Source organism: Falco rusticolus, chromosome 14, assembly GCF_015220075.1.
Source record: "Falco rusticolus isolate bFalRus1 chromosome 14, bFalRus1.pri, whole genome shotgun sequence".
Taxonomy (NCBI): Eukaryota; Metazoa; Chordata; class Aves; order Falconiformes; family Falconidae; genus Falco; species Falco rusticolus.
Genome location: NC_051200.1, coordinates 21,870,811 through 21,892,334, shown reverse-complemented (window position 1 = coordinate 21,892,334; position 21,524 = coordinate 21,870,811). Strand labels below are relative to the sequence as shown.

The window sequence follows — 21,524 nt, the reverse complement described above, 5'->3', positions numbered from 1 at the left end:
TTGCCACTATATATTCAGAAACATAACACAATTAAACTAACTGCAATTGCAACATCATTTGACTTAAAATTACATTTTATTGACTGCAGCTAAATTTGAATACAAACCACTTTGAGTTCTTCATGTAACTACGCATGAGAAAAAATTCTTTATGGTGTAAACAAGAACAGAAAGGCTCTCACTATGACCCAGAGTAATTATCTTAGCATCTTTATTTGACCAATTTATAATGAGTGGAGAAGTTACCAAGATCACAAAGACATCAATTAGCCAGCCAGGTAATCTGTTCTTGAACGTCATTGATAAGAGACAAGGGCAAAGGTAAGACAAGACAGGGATTAACATGAACAGTTAAAAGATGCATCGTTATTTTGAAAAAAACGTTATTTTTTAAATATGCACAACAAAAAGCAAGGGCAGTATCACAGAAATGTATGTTAATATATTCTGGAGAAAAACTTCAAATAATATTCATATATTCACTGGCATACTACAGATTCTAGAAAGTGAATTTGGTAGAGAAGTAAATCGCAAATGAAGTAATTGAGGTCTTCTATTATCATCAAATTTTTACTGAAATGTAAGGAAAGGATTGCCAGCATTTCCAAGGTTACCCAAAGGTAAAATGTAGGTTTTGAAAAAGCATTAAGATTTATCCCAGCAAACAGCACGCAAATTAATTCCAAATCCCAGAATACTGCAGGTGCCATTCAGTAAGAAAGATGATAAACAAAGAAAAACGAGCGCGTGTTTCAAGTGAGAGTTGCAAGCTCTGGACCGGAACAACTCTGCTATAAGGTTCTACATGGGGAAGCAAATAGCTGGCTAAGTTCCAGCCTACCGGAGCTGTGAGTGATTTTAAAATACCAAGTCAAGTGAAAAGCGAAAATTTGCATAGAAAGAGATTGGGTTTCCATACATTTCAAGATTGTTCTTCCGTTCTTTTTCTGGAAGCCGTATCTGCATCTCAACCAGTAACTAAGAGGCTGTTGAGGGACTCAAAAAATAAAGAAATCAAACCAAGCAAAGCAATTTTCCAAGAAAAGTACAACTTTTAAACTTACTGTAAAAATTCTTCTTCCACTGCGATCAAAGGCTATACAATAAACAGATGACAGATGCCCCAAAATCCTTTTATGCATCTTCATGTGTTGGTAGGTGGATGTTGGGAATAAGTGGCTGAAACGTCCACATCCTGTTAATTGCCTGGCTGAAATTATATTTACTGGAAAAGAAAAACAAAACAAAAAGTAGACAGACATGAATTTTGTCCAGAACTGTAAGTAAATATTAAATCAAATATAATGTTTGTTAACAACTTTATTATTATAACCCATAAATCTGAACTTCTTCCACCTTATGAGAACATTCTGTACAGTCTTGTAAAAAGTAAGTCCACTCCTGATGAAGCCTTTCAATACCTAGCACACTACATACCACACCTGCTTTCTTAACAAGAATTAAAGCAAAATTAAAAGTCCCCACCACAACTGGAATTTATTCCTATGACCAATTCATGAACAGGCAACAGATACATTTATTCTATATTGATTTAGAAAACTTGCTTTAAGGAAATTATATGCTACTAATATAAATTACAACCAATTTATTTTTAGAGGATAATAATTTAAAAAGCTTTCTCTGTGATAAAAATCTTTCTTAGGAATGGGTTCCAGATCAGATGTGAGGGTCAACGGTCTTCCACATGTTCATCACAAAACGTCCCTCATTATAAGCAACAGCAGCAACATCATTGCATTTCTGTGGCAATGTAATTGATGAATAAGAAATACGTGGCAATGGTGGAAAAAGCCCCAGTCAAAAGAACAAGCAGACACCAGAAAAAACTGCAACAAAGTATTTCATATTGCTGTATCCAATAGTCCTCTACAAGAACAGCCTGAAATCTAAATGCACAGAAACATCACGTAAAAAAAGCAGTTAGCAGTTTCACTGTTGATAAATACAAATTTTTCCACTACTAGGAAAGCAGAGCAGGCATGTATGTGCCTTCGCTGGGACCCACCACAAAATGAAGAACATTATAGCTGTAGAATACAGAAAGATCCTAATTCTAATATTTGATTTGATGCATAATTTGAGATCATTTTGAGTACTGAATTTTACCTATCCTGATTTATACCATTTGAACTTTTGATTTTAAAGTTTTAAGAGTTGTTTTCAATGGCACTTAAAAGATCTAACACCACTGCCTTGGTGGGCTTTGTTGAGTCCTTGCGATAGCAGGCTCCCTGAAGAAACCCCTTATCTCGTCTACTGCACATTGAAGTAGGCAGCGTTTCACAGGAGGGGCATGAAGCTCTCTAGTGCCTTTTAAGTTTAAAAGTATAGTGAAGAATCTGACCCATTTTCTTAATTGTATCATCATATCATTGCCTATCAATGCAAAAATAGATAATGGAATATGTTAAAAAAAAATCAAAGTCAAAAAGCATCGTTTCAAAGGGTTACTAACCCATAACACTTCTATAAATGTGTAAGATTGAAGTATTTATACACAAGCAGTGAGATAAACAGACAAGTAAAATAAATTGTTTCCAGATTTATAGAAAGTACTTTCATTTCTCAGTTTTATGCTCTGAAATTTGGACTAGTTTTCATCACTCAGTGCAACTGAAACACTACATAAGACAGGAAAAAAACCAAACCAAACTTGCACAAAAGGTGTAGATGCTTGCAAAAGTCATCAGGCTCCCAGTGTGACCTCACCTTCAGTCAATATTTGTTTTTCATGTAAAAACACATATTCAGCTGTACTAAAAAAGCAAAACACACTAACCCAGAGTTATTTACTATCTACCTACTATTCAGTTGATACCTGATATTATAAAGGAACTATTAAATAAAACTGTCTCCCCTAGCAAAGTAAAAATTAAATTTTTAGCCCTTTTCCCCCACCTCTTATAGGAGGGCATAGAGATCCCATACTGATAAATGCTGTAGCAAGGTACTATCAGGTTTACCTACACATTACTTTATTTACTATTTAAGTATGCCAGCTTAAAAGCTAAGTTCTTAAAAATATTAAGGCTCCCCTTCCCCCACACTGTGGACACTGTTACGCCAACACAGAGATGGAGTCATTTAGCAATATAGTAATTCTACTGTGCCTTTCTTTCAATGCTTAAACCATTTAAATACATAGTAACAGTGTATCTGCCTTTAAACAATTTCAAATTACTTCCAACGTTTTTTTAACCGCACAGAGACCTGTGTGAATCAAAAAGATACACTCACATTTCAAAATATTCCCAATAAGCGCAATACCTTCTGTGTACTACAGTGCTCCCGTGCAATCCTTCTGAAAATTTACCACTGCCATTTGTTGTAAATCACATGAAGGAAACGCTAAAAGGTATAACGAATAGTCCGGCTCCTAACTCATACAGCCTTGCATTTGGCACTTGGCACCTAACTTTTTCCGGTTGATTCCCAGACTTGCAATCAGATCAGCTTCAGAGGATGTGAAAGTAATTTCACTTTTTTCTGTGTCTGTTTCCCTGTTTGCACAATGGGGACAATACTCCTCAATCTTCCATGGATAATTAAAAAATAAAAAAGCACTGCTTACGAAATGCTTCAATCACAAGTTTCAGAGAAATACAGAACTATTGTTGGGCCATAAGGAGTACCATCTTTATCAAAGCAACAGCATTTTTGAACAAAATGTAGCAAGTATCCAATGTATCCGATCCTCATTATAAAAATACTTAGGGTATACACCAGAAACGTATGCCACACACATAAAGCTGTGATTGGGATTTTTGTCCTACACTTTATAAACTACCACTGCCTTCAAAGGAACTGCAAAGTAAAGAACACTCACAAAACAAAAAAATCATCCCAAATTCCAGTTCTCATATTTTTTTGTAGAAGATTAATACACAGTATCTAAATAGGGAATTACCCACACATGACAAAAATCCTCATGAAGTTTGCTTTCTTCAGTACAATGAAGTTACTGTACTCATAAGGCCTAAAAGCATTAAAAACAACCCACCCCACCCCCCAAAAAAAAAAACCCCCACAACTGATTCCCACACAGAGGATTAGCAACACAGTAGCCCTAAAAACTTTTAGCAACCTATCTAATTAGCTTCATGCCATACTGGGCATAACAGCTGCCAAGTCTACCCCCTCACTATTCCCTGGCAGGAAAAACTTTCAGAATTGCACTGATGTTTCACACACAAAGTGAGCAGCATATCTAGTTTTCTTGTTAAGAAAACTAAGTTGGTTTTGTCCACAAACAGAAGGGCCGTCTTCTCAGATGAAGTTCCTCACTTCTAGCTGCTGAAGTGACTGCTACCTAGGCACAGGGATGCCCGTGATGCTGCTGTGAGAGGTGGCTTTCCTCTCTCTTAGCCTGTGCTGGGAGCAACCCTGAGCACTCCCAGCCATCTCCTGCCATGCTGGGGAAAGCCCTGGCTTACAGACATCCACCAGTGTCTCCCTGAACCACCAACCTGTAGTACTAACTGAGGGTGATGTTGTAAAATGCATGCATTTTTCTGTTCCTTTCTGACAGTCCTTGGTCCTTGAAGATCATACCTTCAGGAAAATTACAGCCCTTAGCACAAGCACGGGCACAGTCGCAGGGGGCAGAGGAGTCACATATGCTGTACAACACTAATTCTTAAATCACAACCCAGTCTACTAGAGATAACAGCACAAACATAAAATCCTTTGCAAGAAAGCTCACCTCTGAAGGATAAAACCAAAACCCTGAAACAGTGACTCATCGGTGAAAAAAAACCTAAAAAACCAATCATCAGACATTAAATTTCAATGTTAATTCACAACTTCAGAAGGAATTAAAACATTTCAGCAAGGACAAAGTCACCTACCTGCAGCAGTTTCCAAACTGCTTGAATTCTTCTCCCTACAAACCCTTGCCTGACTCCACCTTTTGCAAACAAAAGTAGAAAACAGAATACTGGTACAAACAGTTGTTTTAAAAAGGTGATGACTTCACATCATACTATTTTACCCTCTGAAATGAGCACTGTAACTTCATAACGAGGACATAACATTTTACATGGCTAGGACATGTGGTGAGTAAGCTGTGACCTCATTGCAGGGCCCGATCAGGCATGAAGATTGGGTACTGCTTGCAGTGTGCAGAAGATACACAAGTCTGGATTTCATAAGAACACTGGGAAATAAACACAGTTGGCTCACAGATGCAAAATACCTTCTCAAAGAGTGGATGTGCAGCCACAAAGACAGCTAGACCCAGTAAAAGCACTGAAAGAACAAAGTGTTCCAGCTTTCATAGCTGCTGACCTCATGGAACTCATTTACAGCAGAGAAACATCATCGATTTCTGGCCTCATCCAGAGCACTGCTATTTGGCAGGCCGAAGGTAGCTGGATCACCTTGACTGTAAATTTCCATACAGCTGAACTGCTTGGTCATTGAGACTATGCTACGAACTTTCTGGTTCCAAATTTTGTGTTATTTTCACTAACAACAGCTACCCCCATAAAGATTTTCATACTTAGGTTAGAATAGATCTAGTAATCAACTCCAGAGGGAAAACAACCTTCTTTCTAACCTGATTTGTGTTGCCTGAAAAAAAAAAAAAGTCCTGACAAAACCAAAGTAGCATTCAAAAGCAGGTTTATCATATGCAAGTAACTCCCATTGCTCAGGTACTGTATGACCAATCTTTCATTTTTCTGACTGGAAGAGCACAAATGAAGTCCTAAACGTAACACTGCTGCAAAACCTGCAAAGAAATGGCCTAAAGGACCATCCTCACTGGATTCACCACGCTATCCTGTCAGCAGCAGAAAGCTATGACAGCATTTTCCCCTCCTCTCCTCCCCCAGCAGATTACCACAGACCTCCAAGGCTCAACAAGCACAAACAACACGTTCCTGAGAGCGACTTCCACAGGTCAGTGCTTTCTCAGAGACTCCGCACCCAGAAGATTCCCGGCTCTGGACAAACATACTAGGAAAAGGTAATACTAATTTCTTGTTCCAGTTCCCCTGTGCATGACCTTTTATTCTGGAGCACAGATCACAAGGTCTGATCCCAACCCCAACCAGATGGAAAGGCAAACCACAACAGCTACCGACTCTTCAAACTGGGAGGCCAAACACAGGCGAATCTGTTCTCGCAGCAGAAAAGCACACTTATGGTGGCAAGCTTACATCTTTCTCAGTGGAAGGGAAACCATATAAGAATACTTTCAGCTGCTAGTTCTATACCTTATTTACCAGTTTGTGCAGGCAATTGCACAATCATTTCATCTCACTCATGTACTCACATTATTATGGGTGTCTATTACTTCAGCCCAACTACTTTGGCAAGTAATTCCAGAAAACTCAAATCTGACTAAGCCAGCACAGTACAGGAATACACAATTACACCATAATATTAAAGAGGTTGGGCATACTTCTTCGTCCTGTATTTTAAAACAAACACACACATGTTGCATCTGCAGCTGTCACTACTCACCAGAAAATACCACCTATTTTGCACAAATAATACGCAGAAGAATTTTGTGACTTCCACTTCAGCATCAACAATGGGGAATCCCAAAACCAAACTCCTGCCTCTGATATAGCTTAAGTATAGTCAATTTCTGTTTTTCATCTTTATACATATTTTCCTCTCTTACTAGTAGTTTATGTATATACACCAAGGAGGACTGTATTCTTCCAGGAACCAATACTTACAAAAATTAATTCCTGGCTATAAAAGACCATTTTCCATATAACACCTTTGCATTTTTTAAAAAACAATTCATAGGAAAGCATCAAAACCCATAAATCACTCTGTTCTCTAAGTCACTAAATAGTCACCAAGGAAGCAGTGCAGACCTTTGTCATGAAAGCATGACAAATGCTGAAGTCCAATCTGCTAGTATGATTCATTAATACATATAGTTCAAAAACATGGTCTGATTCTCCTCTTATGAAAGAATTGATTCAGCAGTCCTTATAGAAAGACAACTAAAGTTGCGTGTGTGCAATAAATCTGTAATCTAGACTATTAGCAATCCATCTGCCCAAATGCTAACAATCAACTGCAGAACCAGACTAAAAGAATAAATTCATAGATATGTACCAAAGTAACCATACCAATATATGGAAATAGTTTTCTTTTTTTTAATGTCCACAGCATGACTCATAAATTATCTGACAAAAGCAGGAAAAGTACTAATGCACTAGTTCCAGGCAAATAGCCATTTTTTTTGTTACACCGAAGTCCTATAATTAATTTTGCTATTCCATCACACTGCTGCCACACCACCACAGACCTTATGCAAAGCGTGCTATCAATTTCAACCACAAGCAGCCCAGGCTTTGTCACTTTCGTGTCTGACAATAATTAATTTTTAGTAATGAGAGAGTGCGGAAGCACAAACAGAGGAACAGACGTGGTAGAAACAGAAGACTGCCATCACCATCCCAACTTATCCAAAGGGATGGGAGAAACATAGGTGAATGGATTCCCTAACAAACCAGGAAAAGTTTGTACATTTGCACAAACACTAACATGGTAAATACAGATAAAATACCCTCATGAGAAACAAGTAATGACCAACTGGACTTGTATTTATGCCTGCAAGAATAAATTTTGTTTGCTATAAAAACAGGTAAAGTTCAAACCATACAAGGAAAATACTTTTCAGTTTAAGCAGAACAGAGTAGCTCTGTGATGATACATAAGTTGAATGCCTGCATATATCGGAGTTTTATACAAGTCCTTTATCTAACTGTGTGGACAACTGAAACTGAAGTAACACAAATGTTGGTTTGGTGATTATTTCCTTTTTGGAGAGGAATGTTGCAAGCAGTCTGGTTTTTGTTATAATTGAACTAAAATGAATTCTTGAGTCCAAAAAGTTCCCTGAGAGCCAGGCGCTTTGTTCTGGCTAAGATTCCTGAATGAAAAGATTGTCTACATGCTCCTGTGACCATGCCAATTCAATTTTATAAGCATATGTATAGATTATGTAGGTATAGCATAAAAAAAATAGTCCAGTGTGTTGCACACCAAACAGGAGGTTGACATGCAAAGCTTTTCAATGTGGCCACAATGTTTTAACACGTGTATGCACATTATGGGAGATCCAAGCCTGAATAATACCAAAAGGGTTATTCTATTGTCAGTGAGAAACCTTTTTTAGACTAATTCATGCTGAAATGTCAAAAAAGCCATTAATGCAAACCCATAGTAGTGTTTCAGTCAATAAGAGTAACTTTCAGCTGGAGCAGTAATAAAAGCACAGAGAATAAAAAAAAAAAAAAACCTTATGCATGTTTCAGAACTCACCCACATTTGGTGGTTTTCCATAATTTACAGGTAGTTCGGGAGGCCGGCCTCTGTGAAGAGCTGCAAACGCAGATCCTTTCCATAGCGTATGTCTGAAGTCTGTACCGGCAAGATTAACAGTGGATTAGTGAAACAATCAGCCAAACCAGGTCTAACTGACCTATTCTTCTTAGTATCAAGAGCATCAAGCACTACTCCCAGCACCCCAAAATAAGATTTGTCTTTTTAGTTTGTTAAAAAACTAAAACTTGAAGATTGCTACTCTGATTTATATTTCCTAAGCAATATGAATGTAAAGGTTTCAGCTTATTTTTGCTTCATTTTGGTGAGGAGGGAGTCTAAATTGACGGAAAGAAAAAGAGAATGAAAAAGGTACGTGCACTTTGTATAAGGCAGGACTGAACTTTCATGTGTTTCTAGTCCTTCTGCAATCCCAACAGATACAGAACCTCTGCTTATGAACTGTACATTTGAGAATACACATACATGCACACATTTTCTCCCTGAAAGGGGGAGAAGTTACTTTTTTCCCCCCAACAAATCTGTTTTCCTGCAATTGGTGGCAATACGCCCTCCTTTCAGATTGTCCTCTGCACCCCACCCCCCAAAAAAACCATTGTTTCTAAAATGAAGACTGTTTTCTTTAAAGACTCTCCAGCTATCTGCTGCCAACTGGCCTCAGAGAGCCTTCTCTCTAGAACAATAGCGATTTTTCTGAGACTGTTCAGAGCGCCTCAGAAATTAAACCTGGACTTCTTCCATTTCTGGCCATCTGGAAGGAGAGAAATGAGCTTCCACAGTGAGTAAGTACTGAAACAGGACAGTGCCACAGATTGGTGGATCTGTGTATCACCATTTAGATCTCTGAATATGAAATGCACAAGCTTATATGACTCAGAGACTCCCGAGAGCACCTTCTGATTAAAACTCAAACTGTACCACAGAGTATTACAATGACACACATTAAAAACTGCACTCACACTTTCTAAAATAGATCAAAATAGCTATAAATACTAACAGTAAATGGAAACTTCATACTGATACACAACTAAGGGGAGTGGAAATGCATGTATGTCAACTTTGAAAAAACTATGCTGTTTCATACTAGCGAGTGTGGTTTACACACCAAATGCTGCAATGTCACAGCAGCTTTTTCTGAAGAGGAAAAAAAACCCACCATAAATCTAGTAGAAATCTCTTTGCAAAAATATTTCTAGTAGAAATGTCTTTGCAAAAAATTTGGATAAAAAAATTAATCACTTCCTCTTTCAGTGATTCATCTAGCGTCTGCGCCTTAATTCATTCACCTAAGAAACTTCCTCTCCCTGCACAAAAATTTTCTCTTTACATTTTGTTGTTGTTTTCTTGTAAGATGGAAACAATGTGAAATGAAGGAACTTTCTCTGCAGGCCTCCCTGCAAACCTGAAATTAACAAGACTCGGTCCCAAAACTTTAGGTAAGGAAATCTGTTTGCAAACAGCACACCCCTCCAGGTGTAGCATAATGCTACCGTTCCTGTTAGCATCACAGTGTGACTTCACAGGATGCAGTAAATTAAATGCTCAGCTGCCGGTGAAACAGGAAGGTCCTGCTCGCCCATCCCTCCTTCTCTCCCAGAGTGATGCTCCTGCTGCCTGTGTCACATCCAGCACTCTGATCCTTCCATGAGCTAATTTAATTCACTACAACAGCAATAACAAATTTTGCAACATTTTAGCTCTCTGAATCAGCACATCACAGGATCAAGTAAGTTCTGGCTCCTACAGGGAAGTGACAGGGGCATGGAGCGAGGAGAGAACGAAGGAATCACTCTTTTCAATAGCAGATGGCTCTCAGATCTGTTTAGTTATAACTCAGAACTGTGCTCTCAGGATCGTTATCTCAAGCAGAGCAGTTTTTCAAAAGCAACAGGACTGGTGCTCTATTCATGAAAGGAATGAGGGCTTTCATTCAAATTACTTTAAACAAGGACAAGCAGGAATTATCACCGAAGAATCAGTCTCACCTTCTCCCACTCTCTAAATGCTGCCCCAAATGCCACCCTGCCCTTCAAGCTGACACACCTGTCTGCACAGCCAGGGAATGAAATAATGGAACAAATGGAACAAATCAGTCTGAAAAATAGCCCAGCAAAATATATAGACTGTTGGGTTATTTTAGACACAGGCATAAGTATACAAAAAAAATGGCTATTCTCCAGACAGATCAAATCTCTAATCTAGTTCATCACATCATTTAAACACCAGTCCAATATGCTGGGGAGGGGAGGTAGAGTAAGCAAGCAACAAGATCAGGCAACTGTAGGCGAGAGCTGCTTAAGATGGCATTTTCAACCAAAGAAACACATACGTAACAGGGCCAGCAATAACTACATTTTAGCAAGACTACAACAAGAAAGCTGACAAGCATAGGAGATAAAACCAGGGTTCATGCAAACACACACAGATACCACAATATCAATCAAAACAAAAAGGGTTTTGACCATTAAAATAAAATCCAGTCACAGCTAAATTGAGAATCTTACCTTTTGCTGCTCTTAGTAGAGACTGGCGCCCGACACCTAGCAATGTCTGCACACCTAGGACACTTTGTGGGATTTCTTTGTCTAAAAGGGGTCCAAGTCTCTCACAGATCCTAAGAAGATAATCCGGAGGGATGTGTGCATTGACAGCCACCTAAACATATAAACAATGCAGATGTATGAAAACTGTTTTATTTTTGCTTCTACTGGCACTTCTTTGCGTGGTTCATATCCAGGTGTTGAAGTTACTGAAATCAAGTCTAAAACCCCTGAAAAAACTCTCAAAATTAATTATACCAAAGATGTCTTTTAAAGTGACATGGAGTGCTCAAAAAGTCAGACCCAAAATTCTAGGTGGTGGTAGCTACACTTTTAATTTAGGATGTCCCTTAACAACAAACAAAACCTCCTGAAACTCAGCTCCCAGGGCAGTACTCTGACCAAAGTACTGCCTAAAAAAGAAGCCTTTTTTACCCTTCAGTTCATTCTTTTCACATCTCTTCTTTAGCTGAAAAATCCTTGTCAGACATTCATATTACTCTAAGAAGCACACATACTAAAGCAAATAACCCTAAACATTATCCTAAAAGCAATAGCCAGTCTCCTGCTTTCAGCCACTGGGAGTAGACGTCTTTAAGACCCACACATGTAGGCTCCTAATTTGTCATGTCGGGGAAAACATTCTTCTTTTTTCCCTTTACACAGAGACTGTTTTCTATGGAGAGACAATGGGGTTTTTTCCAACAGTCTGTTCAAATAGCAAATAAATTCTACCTCATTATCCAGAATGTCCTGCACTTGCCTGACTTCTACCGTATTTTCTAGCTGGCAGCAAAAACTCAACATTGGAGCTTATTTAGCTCCTTCAACACAGGACATATAGCTACATCCCATGTCCTTTTTAAAGATCAGTAGTAACAGGTCACTCAGCTCTTAAGTACCTGTGATTGACAACGGAAACTAGGGTTTTTGTTTTACCAAGCCACAAACTAATGCCAAATAATACTAAAGCTGATCGGAAAGGGCCAGAACAGTGCTCACTCTAAAGAAATAACAGCAGGTGTGTGCCTGTGCACACCTCGCTCTCCTACATGACCATTTCAACTGTGTCCAGTCACAGGCCGATACTGGTGACAGGGCTGTGAGCACTCACCACCCATGCAGCTCCCTCCTGCTGGGGTAGAAGTTTTTGTGCAGCTGCAGTGAGCCAGAACGATTTCCCAGTCTGGCTAAAACCACTCTGGTAGCTCATCTACCGCGGAGGGAGCTGTTTCAGTTCCCTGCACTAGGAATGCTGACCCAAGAAAAGAAGGAAAAGGTTTATCTGCCAGGTTTAGCAAAGCTGATTTTGGTTCAGAGAAGCGTCAGAGCTGGTGGAAAGCAAGGAACAGGACCACTTCCAACAGCTCACAGCATCAGTAGATAGGCCCAGGTATCCTGCCTACCCAGACCCTAAGGATATGGCCAGCTCCTGCCCCAGCACACCTGAGGGAGCGGCAGGCATCAGAAAGGAGGAAAAGGTAAGTACTTTACTCAGACCTGCTGCCAAAACATTGTTCACTGAACTATGTCATCAAACAGATTATTACTACATGTCATTGGGAAATTGTTCATTCCAGTTGGGCAACAGCAGCGGTGCTACAATGCTCAACACAGTGAGTCATGTGTTGTATAATGTAATCACCTGTATCACAAGCAGGATCAACACCATCCCACAAATAAGATTTTAATTAAAAAAAAAAAAAAAGGAAAGGCTTTTCCAATAACATATACAAATTATCATTGAACTAAACCCAACTAAAAACTCTGAATGGAAACCCTTACAGAAGAGAGACGGGCTTCTCCACACATCCCTTCAGTCAGTGCGTGTTAAAGATAACAGCTCTGGCCTTTTGATGGAAACAGAAGAATCGTATCTCTGTGGGAAAGATGAACCTGATGACTGCATTAACGTGGTCCCGTTCCATGACTTTTTATACTGTGAGCATCAAGGAATAACCCCATGAATGCTCTCTTCCACTGCCTGGTTTCTCCAGTCATTCTAATTTCTTTTTTTATTTTCCAAAATCATAGAGTTCCAAAATTATATCAGTACATTCCCAACTGCACAGCCAGTGAAGTTCAGTGTATAAGCATGAACTGTCTTTCATTGTAAATTACGTGACATAACAGAATTCAAAATGAGATAAAAGGATTATCTGAACTTCTGTATTTGCCTATTGTTCTTACTCATTCCTGAAATAATATAAATGTGTTAATGCTACAGAGCCTCCCTTCAGATGCAAAGGATCTGAAACAAAGGCAATTCCAAAGAGAGAATCTGCAATTTAATAAAATGCAAGTATTAAATTCTTTTTTACATCTCTGGTAATTACTAACATGCTTCTCAGTCAACAATTGCAAATTCTAGCAATTTATCAAGCTTGAAATTAAAAAATTAAAAAGAAAAAGAGCAACCAATCCAGAAGCTGCGGAACTTTACATTTTACTTCCAGGGTAGGAACAAATCCGAACCACACCACCCTTTCTGGAAATATAAAATTTCACAGAAAGTCCAAACCATTCTCCTAGCGTAATGCAGCAAAACACTTCCCTTTTCACTCAGGAGCACACTGCTTTTGAAGTACTGCCGCTACTCTATGTCTAGAGAGAGGTGCCGAATTAAGCCTGGCAGCAAATATCCTACTGTCAAGACAGAGCACAAGTTATTCAACAAGCAAGTCCTGATTAACTCAGCGCACCTACTCAGAAACAGAAAGGGACTTTGCTGCTTAAAGATCTGCAGATTAAGCCGCAGTTATATACAGAACAGCAAAGACAGCAAACATCAACACATGTGCAGACCGGACAACATTCAAAGAAGAAAGATGCGTGCACCAGACTCACGGAGCATGTGGCAATTATCTGCACATGCCTGGTGGTAATTTGCCTGGGACATCCAGACGTTAAGCAGCTCAGGATACCAGACATCTGCTTGATCGCTGCCCAGACCAGAAAAGTTGGCAAATCCATCATGAAGCCAGAGTTAAATCGGCACAAGTAAGCTGCTGAAGCATCCAGACTTTAGAAAAGTTTACAATCTAATAAAACTGTGCACTAAGTGACATTTGATGTGGAGCGTATTGCACAGCCCAGGCACATATCAAAGTGACCGTTCACTTCATTAACAGGCCCTACTCACCAGATTTGCCACCTGCAATCCAAACCATGCCATACTACAGAAGAAAGGCTGTACCATAAGTCCTTCCCTGCACGTTTTCATGTTTCTACAACCCAGAACAGCCCAAACAAGTGGCCCTTAATCTGAATATTATCACTGTTGTTCTTACCAAACAGCTACATAGGCAAGCAGCAATAGCAGCAAATTATCCTGGAGATTTTTTTCCATAATAACTTCCAGATAAAATTCTTAAACTGCTGCCTGGGGCATAACAAGCAATTCTATTCTCAGGTTTCCAAAAGAACTCGAAACAAAAATTAGTCCTTTCACCTCTGCATGAGATAGCTGTAAATGGATTTTAAGTATCTTTCCGAAACATGAAGCTGCAGAAATAAAGCTGAGAAAAACAGTCTCCCAAATCAGATTTTCATTAAAAGAAGTATGGAAAAAGGCAAAGCTTAGCACCAGTTATAGCACATCTCTTAGTGTGTGCTAGTCAAAGCCCCATATGACAAAATTAAAGACTGGCAAGGATATTATCACCTCCTCAAATATATTAGAAAATATTTCTAAAACATTAGAAAATATTTCAAAAATTAGAGACAAGTAACACAGGCCAAAAAAATGCTTAACAAAGGCTTTCAAAAGAACATGTTAAAATAACGCAGAAGAGCTGAAACCGTGCTAAATGAGAGAAAATTCTGCACCCTGGGATAAATTGTAAAGAGAAAACTGTTTTGTTGCCTGATGTGAAAGACCCTATAAAGGTTAAAATGTAAGAGCACAAGAACACCACAGTACCACGGAAGGGTTCTCTGACACAGTAACCATACAGGTCTTATGGATCTAAAAACTTTCAAGAACTGGATAAAATTAATCTATTCTTTTTAAAAGATCTACGTAAACAACCATAGGGGAATGTAACACAGCCATGACTGCTTGAACCAGTATGCAAATAAGTTGCTACAGTGATAAGTAGCTGTAAGTAAAGAGCTATTAGGGAAGTCACGTCAAGGCTAGGAGAAAGTCATACCCCTAAACCTGTTTACACTCCTGTTGTTGGAAGCATTGCCATGTAGTCTCAAAGACTAGTGAGTGAAGGTCCTCACTGGACAGCTAAGAAGACAGGCAAGAAGTTTGGTGATCCCTGAAACAAACAAATAAACCCCCCTGGTACAACTGCTGACAATTGCTCCTCCAAGGAAGATTTCAACAAACAAACAAAAAACCTCTTTGTGATTACTACTTATAATAAGAAGCCTGTCTTCTCAGGGATCAGAACCAGATAGCTCTGAAATATCTCTTTTGGGAAGCCCTGTGAGACACTGCTTTCAAAGCACAGACTAAACTTGACACAAGGGCTGCATAATGGAAGCAACACAGGCAGCAACGCAGATGTCTGAAGGCTCCTTCGTACCCAGTCCCCTGTGGGCAGGCAGGCAGCTGGGCATCAGCAGCAGATTTCTAACCTCTAGGCAGTCCTACGACACTTCTCTCGTTTACCAAAATAACAATCAGTTAAGAATCAATTGACAACTGTATCAAAAAGAGGAGATCAAGAGGACAAAGGCAGCTGAGCAAGCAGGAAATTACTCAACACCTCAAATATGGAATCTCAGCACAAGGAAGCTCAGATACTGGACTTGCAGAAGATGTCAACAGTATGCAAATCTACCTGAATTTTAAAAGCTATTATCCACTTGGTTTCCCCAGAGAGAACAGGCTGGAACTACCATACTACAAGATGACATTTTCCTGAGGTGACAAAACCGTAACATCCCTTCTCTGCTAATGCTGGGATTGGCAGTATCTATAAATAACAGCACCTCAGACTCATAGCTAGTTTTAAATCAATGCAGATGGGCAAGGCAGAAACTCAAAGCCAAATCCCTTAAGCTGTTCCATACCAGCACAGCCGTTCACGGATGCAAATTCTCCACTTGAACACAGTGTCCAAAAACAGCCGATTTTCTGGTTTTCCTGAAATTATACATATCTTCAGCACAAAGACCAGAACAGGCTGAGCCAGAAGATACAGCCCATCAAGATATTCTTGAAAACCAGACCAGAGCCAGTAATCTTTATCAGGAATAAACAAAGATAATTTTGAACAGCAGTCCGCTGGAGACTGTTCTGATAATCCGAGTTGATTCAGCTTGACTCATCTGTACAACAGCTGACTCCACACTGAACTGCTATGGTAATTTAAAATCGGAGTACTAATTGCATGCAAGTTGGACATAAACTTCAGGCCTTCATAAGGGAAAGCGAGGACCCTCCCCTTCACAACACGTTTCATTCTCAAGACCACCAGCAGTCAATAACAAAGTAAAAACCGCTTTGGAGTACACCTGGATGATTACCTAGACAGGCAGCCACATGTTGCACATAAAAAGTACTGCAAAGTGGAAATAAGCAGAAAAGACAAAGGGAACACAAATGCACGTAAGCTAGTATTCTCTGAGTGGCTCTGCTTGCTAGGTAGGTACAATTTTTATTAGTGCATCTTAAATTACTCTTCTGCCTTGTGGCACCTGACATTTAAAGTTAAAGACCACATTCAAATAAAACAACAAAAAAACCCCCAAAACTCTCAACAAAGAGTTTTCAGATCTTGACTAAAAGCTGGAGTGCAGTGTGAGTAAACATTCCCTAGATAAAAGCCACCTAGTAGGCAATTGGGTTGTTATATCTTTCTCATTTCCAAAAGCCCTAAGAGCAGTAACAATGTATTCAATGGCAAGAGCATAGGCGTATTTTCTGAAAAATACCAACACTAACCTGAACAGTCAAAGAGAATGGAAAATGAAGTTGAAACATCAGCAATTAAAACAAGAAATACTTTGTCAGATTTGCCAAAACAGATTATTGAGGAAAAACAAACAAACATACATATCGGACTTCTCCAGGTCTGTAAACTCTCACTGGGTCCCATTACCTCAGGCCTGCCTAACCAGGGTAGTTGCAACGCCAGGCAGAGATTGCAACTGAATTTGGTTTTCTCTCTGTAAGTGTTCAAAAAGGAGAAAGGGATAGAAAAAACTTTATCTCCAATCGCTAGCACCTATAATTTATTTTTGGTTCTTTATGTGCCTGAGATAATTAAAATGAAGGTCAGAGTTATCTGTGTCCTTCACAACCCCAGCTTTGCTCAAAACATGACATTCAGACATCTAGCTAGCCCTGAAGTCGGGTAGTTTAGGTTAATATACAATCATATGCAACCAAAGGTCCAAATTCCAAATACACCAGACCCTAAGCAATGAGAAGAAAAAAAGGCCTTCTTCAACATCCTCAACGGTGAAAGCTTCAGTCTGAGGATTATAAGGGAGAAGCTCAGTCCATTCTACCTAGCATCAACCTGTCTCTCTGTAAATGATTTATAGTCTTGTTCCTTACTGTAAATAATGATAAACAGTTAAATAATACTAGATAAAAAGACAATCTTTTAGATTAGAATTGATTACTGTTGATTAACTTAAGACAGAGGAAAAAACCATCTCGTACTTATTTTTGACAATACCATACTGCAAGAAGAAATATCCCATTAATTCCAAGCCTCACTTTACAATGGTTTGTCTCCCATTTCTCAAATTTTAAAGAAAAGTACATGGTTTCAACAATGCCATCAATACACAAACAAAAAGTTTTAAGGCTTTTCTATTTGTGTCCCATGGAATGAAGGGAAAAAACTGTATACGCTAATGTAACTGATCAAGCAAAACCAGTATGTCTGAAATCAGACTTCATACTGCCACTGTTAATATTCCTCTCGGGTACCAGGTGCAGTCACAAGCTAAACCTGCAACAGCCTATAGTTAGATTTCAGGCTCTCTAGAAAGACCGTACAGCATTAAAATTTATTGAATGCAGTACTTACTCCGTGTCTGTTCACTCAATATACAGTCCCAGAATTATCCACAAGAGGTATGATGAAACATAACATTCATCTTAAATTCTTAATACACTTTGGAAAGGGAAAGCCAGGAGGTACAAATGTCTCTTCTCAACACTAGGAGCTCTCCCATCTGCATCTGAGCTTCTACTATATTGCCAAAGTGGAAAACTAACTCTTGAGCAAGCTACAGAGCAGTTTCAGCAACAGCCGTGTCAAAATCCCAGATCAACATTGCCCTGTGCGAGATGGGAAAGGCAAGGACACACTTTCAATTCCTTCCAGGTCAGGAGACAGTGATGATCACACGCACACAGTATATCAATATGAGAAACGCTATTAGTAAGTCTACAGCACTGCAATGGCAAAGTGCTAAATCAGCGCCATACATTAATACCCAGAGCTGCTAGAAATGGAAACAAGGCCATTTGCACCCCTCGGAAAGAAATTGAAATGACACTTCAGTTTCACTGCTTTCAGGCGGATGCCAGCAAGGCTGGGCCCATCTCCCGGCTGGGAGACTGGCCACCCCCAGGCCGCCGGCCCCTTGGCAGTGCGGCGGGCAGCTGACCTTTCCCAATGACAGATATTCACACGGTTTATATCTGCGAGTAGCCACTCCATACATTTCATAGGCGTTTAATAGTCTCAACATGACATTTCCTAAAAAAAACCCCACGCACCCTGGTTTGCTGGGCAGGCAGGCCCAGCCGTCCGGCAGAGGCGCAGGGCTCCGCACAGGCGGGGAGCGCTGGGCCAGGCCTCCGGCCCTGCCCGCCGACGGGCCCGGCAGCACGTCGCCGTGAAATCCCCCCCGCCGCCCCGCGGCAGGAACCCGCTCCCGCCGCCCCCCCCGGCCCACGGCCGCGCTTTGGCCACGCAGACGCGTCCCCACGCCGCGGGGGCGGACACACACACACACACAGGCCCTGCCGGGGCCGCCCGCCCGCAGCCCCGGGGGCGGGGATGGGGGGGCGCCGTCAAACCGCCGCCCGGAGAGGGGGCACGGGGGGCGCCGGGTGCCAGAGGCCGGCCGAGGCGGCCCTGCGGCCCCGGGCGGGGGAGGCCCGGCAGGCCGCTGGGAGCTGCCCGCCCCGGCGGAGGAGCGGCGGCCGGCGAGGGGCGCGCAGGGCCGGGGTGGGGGGGGTGAAGGGGGGGCGCCCCCCGCCTCATCCCGCCCTCCCTGCAAGTTCCTCCGCGGCGCCGCAGCCAATCAGCTGCCGCCTTCCATCGCCTCCCGCCGCTTTCTGGCTTGTAAGACGCGGCGCCATTCGCCGGGCTGGGCCCCGGTACGTGCCCTCAGATAACCCTCCCGGCCCCACAATAGCACGGCGCAGTCAGTCAGCACCAAGCAGCCCCCGCCGCCGCCCCGGTGTGTGTGCCCGGCCCGGCCGCGGTCCCCCTCCCCTCCGCACCCCCGCGGCAGCCACGGCCTCGGCGGGGCGCAGCCCGCGGCCCCGGGAAGGAGAACGGGCCGGGCCGAGGCGGTGGGGGACACACGCGGCGAGCAGTGCCCCGGGCGGCGGCGAGGGGGGTGGGGGAAACTTGTCGGGGAAGTCGGGAGTGAAACTTGGCTCACCAGGTCCTCGAAGCTCCGGCGGTGCTCCTTGCCCTGCCAGTCCAGGCGCCGGGGGATCAGCTGCGGGAAGCAGACGAGGAGGGGGAGGAGGGACGGGGACGGAGGCGGCCGTCAGACCCCGGCCGGCCCCGCGCCCCCTCCCCGGGCGGGCGAGGGGAGCCCCCGGCTGTCCCAGCCCGCCCCGGGGAGGAGCCCCTCGCCGCTGCCCCCGGCCCCGCCGCGGGGGCACCCGCGCCTCCCTCGGGGGCTCCCGGAGCCCCGGGAGGAGTGGGGCTGCATTAGACGGGGCAGGGCAGCCCCCGACACCCCCCCATCCCCAGGGCTTCCCCCGTCCCGCCGGGGCAGCCGCCTTACCTGGTGCTCCTCCAGCTCCTCCACCAGCACCTGGGGACAGACGGACACACGGACACACACACACACGCACGCACAAAGGCCGTGAGTGCGGAGCCCGCAGCGCAGCGGCCCCGCCGCCCCCCGGCTCCCCCCGGCCCCGCCCGGCCCGGCGGAGCCCCCGGCTCCCCGCTCACCTGGGCGGATTTCTTGCAGGGTCCGGACTGCAGGAACCGGGCGATCAGGTAGTAGAGCTCTGCGGAGAGGGAGCGGGGGGGGGGGAAAGGGGACACGGTTACAACGGGGGGGCGGCCGGCGGGGCGGAGGGCAGCCCCCGCCGCCAGCGATACCCACCGGCTTCGAGCTGGGTCGGGGCGGCCGCCGTCGCCATCCTCCTCAGGAGGCCCGAGGGGGAGGGGAGGTGGCGGATCGCGCCCCGGGGAGACGCCGCTCCTACTGCGGCGGAGCCCCCATGGAGGACCCCCGCTGCCCGTGCACGGCACTGGCCCCGGTGCGGCTCCCGCCCGGGCTCATCGCATCGCCGGTCGCCCCATAGATATCCCGGCCCGAGAGGCAGCCGCCGAGCGGGGTGCAGGGCGCGCCGCCCGCCGCACGGGGGCGGTGCGCGGCTTCGCGCGAGGGGAAGCGGCGCCGGGAGGCGCGGGGAGGGGACAGGCCGGAAGCGCCGGGCCGGAAGGGCGGGGCGGTGACGCACCGGGGGCGGGGCTTGCGCGTCAGGCGGCACTTCCGGCTGGCGGCGGCGGCGGTTGGGGCGCGCCTGGGCCTTGCGGCCTCCCCACCGGGGCCGCCGCCGGGGCGGGGCGGCAGGGGGCGAGCCTGGCTGCCTCTCGGCCGCCCCCGGCCCGGCCCGGCCCGCCCGGTTTCACCGTCGGAGCTGCAGGGCCTGGAGGCGGCCCGCTCTGGGAAATTGGGACCCACGGGGGCCCGGAAAATAAATAGTTTCTAAAGGAAAGCGCACGGATTCGGGAATCGTTAGCCCACGCGTGTTCTGTGGAGGGGGACACGCAAGGGAGGATTGTGTGGGTGCCAAGGGGAAGGCGGAGAGCCGATAACCCTCGCTGGCTCCTGTCAGGAATGGACCAGTTGTAGGAAGAGGCCTGGCCAGGCGTTATCAGGTGTGGAACAGCTGTACGGTGTTGTGCTGGCAGCACAGAAAAATACGTTTCTTTGGCTGCATTCATTAAATTGTTTAATCCACTGTAAAGGTAGAACAAGGTGCCCAAGACAGAGTGTTGAGCAGTGGATGCCTGGTGTTCAGCAACGAGAGAAGGGTCTTGATACTCGGAGCAGCTGTTGTGCATCTTGTGTTAAGTAGGCTGTTACCAGCATGTCCTCTCCCTGGCACCTGCAGCCAGCGATACACCCCAAGGGGCATAGTCCTGCCAAGGTTACGGAACAGAGGGCTTTGGGTGGCTTTAGATGCCAAATTAAAATTGTTTTCTTCCAGCATCCAGGAAATGAAAATAGGGTTTATGCAGCACCTGTTCTCTTCAAGCAAAGAAGGGTTCTGTATCGGTCACTGCAGATACTCTTAAGGTAAACAAACATTTTTTTCCATGGAAAGCATCCTGTCAAAGCTCCAGAAACTTACGTCACTTTAGCAATAAGTTGCTAAAACATATTAAGTAGATTGACATTACTCTTTAGTGTAAAATTGTGTTCTGCTATTATAAATACCTGGCATTTGGTATTAGAACTCCCCAA

At 43.6% G+C, this 21,524-nt stretch overlaps 1 protein-coding gene across 1 annotated transcript in view; it reads right to left on the bottom strand.

Moving 5' to 3' along the window:
• The window catches only part of BRWD3 (bromodomain and WD repeat domain containing 3), a 59,172-nt gene extending 38,724 nt beyond the window's left edge, over positions 1-20,448 (bottom strand). Inside the window, exons 1-7 of the mRNA XM_037407696.1 lie at positions 20,154-20,448; positions 19,997-20,055; positions 19,824-19,853; positions 19,470-19,529; positions 10,839-10,989; positions 8,314-8,412; positions 1,065-1,225 (exon numbers count right to left, since the gene is read on the bottom strand). Of these exons, the coding sequence (XP_037263593.1) occupies positions 1,065-1,225; positions 8,314-8,412; positions 10,839-10,989; positions 19,470-19,529; positions 19,824-19,853; positions 19,997-20,055; positions 20,154-20,190 (597 nt within the window). The 5' untranslated portion in view covers positions 20,191-20,448. The remainder of the gene's footprint in view (positions 1-1,064; positions 1,226-8,313; positions 8,413-10,838; positions 10,990-19,469; positions 19,530-19,823; positions 19,854-19,996; positions 20,056-20,153) is intronic.
• Between the last annotated feature and the right edge of the window lie 1,076 nt (positions 20,449-21,524).